Here is a 2,412-nt window from a genome sequence, read left to right as displayed (position 1 = left end):
GTTTCAATTTCACCGGAGCTGTTCAAGCTTGAGGTACCATGTCAACGCCAAACATGCGTTTGCTGGGCCGTCAGGTTCAGCAAGTGGTTTGCGCCAGACCACGCTGAATGTTCGCAGGCCATTAACAAAATCAACCTCAGATAATTTGACCAACACAATAGCAAAATGGATTGCAAAGGATTGTAGACCCATTAGCATTGTAGAAGACTCAGGTTTCCTTGATGTTTTGCAAGTGGCGTCTCAAGACTCATCCTATAAGCCACCGTCAAGAGCCACAGTTATGACGAAAATCCACGAGCTCTATGAAAACGAAAAAGGAAAAAAGGAAAGAGGTCTTGGCTCAAGTAAATCATATCGCCCTGACAGGACATCAGTGAGTAACAACAATTACCTCGGAGTAACTGCACATTTCATCAGTGACACGTGGGAACTGAAGTCTTTTGCGCTGACTATATTAAAAACTGAGGAGCGTCATTTTGCAGAGGCTTGTTCCTGTCTGTTGCACGTAAGTGGGACATCGAGGGCAAGACGACAACCATTGGGACTGACAGTGCACGCAACATGGTTGCCGCAATTCGACTTACACGCTATGAACACATGAACTGTGTCGCTCACATGGTGCAGAGAAGTGTCACAGTGAGTCTTGCTGACAGCGGCTTTGTAAATGCTTTGGCCAAGGCTCGCAAAGTTGTCGGTCATTTTAAGCACAGCCCAGCAAATGCTGCGGAGCTTCAAGCACAACAAGTCAGCCTGGGAAAGAAGCAAGAGCCATTGATCCAGGATGTTCCAACACGTTGGAATTCGACGCTGGAAATGGTCAAGCGCGTGAGCAGAAATAAAGAGGCTGTCATCGCAGCCCTGGACAATCAGGAGCACAAACTCGTCTTGCCGACCGCAGCAGAGTGGGATAAACTGCAGAGGCTGGAGACACTTCTAGAGCCATGCAGGTAAATCAGTCTGTAACTTATCAAATAACATTGCTTTGATTATTTTCTGGAATGAATAAAGTCAAATATCAATAACCTGTATGTATGTAAATAATAATAATAATAATAATAATAATAATAATATGTTGATAACCACTGTTCTAATAATACACTGTCTCTGTGTGTTATGTTTTGTGTGTATGTAGGTATGTAACTGAGCTCCTGGGTGGAGAGGCCTATGTCTCCTGTTCTGTGGTACTACCTTCTCTCTGCCACTTGCGTCTCAAGATGGAAGCCTGTGATGAGGACCCTGCATATGTGGTGAGATTCAAGACCAAGTTCACGGAGGACCTAGCATCCCGTCAAGAACAGCTCAACAATGCATGGCTCCAGATTGCTTCAGTTTTGGATCCTTGTTTCAAAGACTTGAAATGCATGCCCAAGACAGACAGGGAAGAGGTGTGGACCACACTTGAAGGGATGCTGCAACAAGAATCACCCAGAAGGTCTTCACAGACACATGATGATGGGCCACCCAGGAAGAAAATCAGCCTTCTGCAAATGGGCTCAGATTCAGAATCAGAAGATGAAGAGGTCCAACCTGCCATACAGAGGTACAGAGCAGAGCCCACCATTAAACTGGAGGACTGCCCCTTGAGGTGGTGGGCATCTCATTCAGGAGCCCATGAGAAGCTGGCCTCACTAGCTCACAAATATCTAGCCACTCCTGCAACCACTGTTCCCTGTGAACGACTTTTCTCAGTTGCAGGTCACATTGTGAACAAGAAAAGGTCAGCTTTACTTTCAGAAAATGTGAACAAGTTAGTTTGTCTCAGCAACTGGCTGAAAGATGATGAAGCTCAGTAGATTTGAAAGGTGATGTTCAAACAAAAAGACCAGTTTCAGTGCAACATGTTATAGTAGTTAGCAACTGGATTTTTGAGCAACTGGATTAAAGAATGGAGGAAAAGGTAAAAGATTGTTCTTTGGTTTGATTTAAAAGTTTTATTGAAAATGTTTTTTTCCACATAAAAATGCAACAGATGACTCAAATTGTGCAAAAATGTGGTAGGCCACTGTTATGATTTGACTACATTTATTGCTTTCTGTTCAATTGAATACTGTAAATTGTACATCCTGGTTAAGAGGAATGCCAAAGAGGAAGCGATGGGACATTACAAAGACAAATATTATGGTGTGTAGTATGTTTCAGCTTGATTTAAAACACCATTATTTGGCTGTGTTAATAAACAGACATAATATGAAAATTATGTATCTGTGTCCTGTTATTTATCTTTTGGTATGCATTTCAGAAAAAAAATGGTTAGGATTCAGGTGTAATTGCAAATAGTGATTAATCCTGATTAATCCACTGAAAATTCTGATTAATTTGATTAAAAATGTTAATCATTTGACAGCCCTAGTATTTATGTATTTAATTTAATGAAATACATGCATAATTTTGTTCTATTTCACTAACTGAAAC

The 2,412-nt window shown here is 41.6% G+C and overlaps 1 protein-coding gene across 1 annotated transcript; it reads left to right on the top strand.

Annotated features, from left to right (window-relative positions):
- The first annotated feature begins 312 nt into the window (after positions 1 to 312).
- Positions 313 to 2,121, top strand: LOC120565498 (zinc finger BED domain-containing protein 4-like). The gene is made up of 2 exons (XM_039811330.1): positions 313 to 947; positions 1,133 to 2,121. The coding sequence occupies exons 1-2, from the start codon at positions 562 to 564 to the stop codon at positions 1,791 to 1,793; spliced, it is 1,047 nt and encodes a 348-aa protein (XP_039667264.1). The 5' UTR covers positions 313 to 561; the 3' UTR covers positions 1,794 to 2,121.
- Positions 2,122 to 2,412: the final 291 nt, after the last annotated feature.

The sequence above is a fragment of the Perca fluviatilis genome, chromosome 9 (genome assembly GCF_010015445.1).
Source record: "Perca fluviatilis chromosome 9, GENO_Pfluv_1.0, whole genome shotgun sequence".
NCBI classification, from domain to species: Eukaryota; Metazoa; Chordata; class Actinopteri; order Perciformes; family Percidae; genus Perca; species Perca fluviatilis.
Note: the sequence above shows the minus strand (reverse complement) of the source record. Positions and strands in the feature narration are given on the sequence as shown.

Bases quoted from the DNA above. Each gene is read 5' to 3' on its own strand.
- LOC120565498 (XM_039811330.1), top strand. From the start codon at position 562: ATGGTTGCCGCAATTCGACTTACACGCTATGAACACATGAACTGTGTC. The intron at 948-1,132 runs GTAAATCAGTCT...GTGTGTATGTAG, and splicing joins ACACTTCTAGAGCCATGCAG to GTATGTAACTGAGCTCCTGG.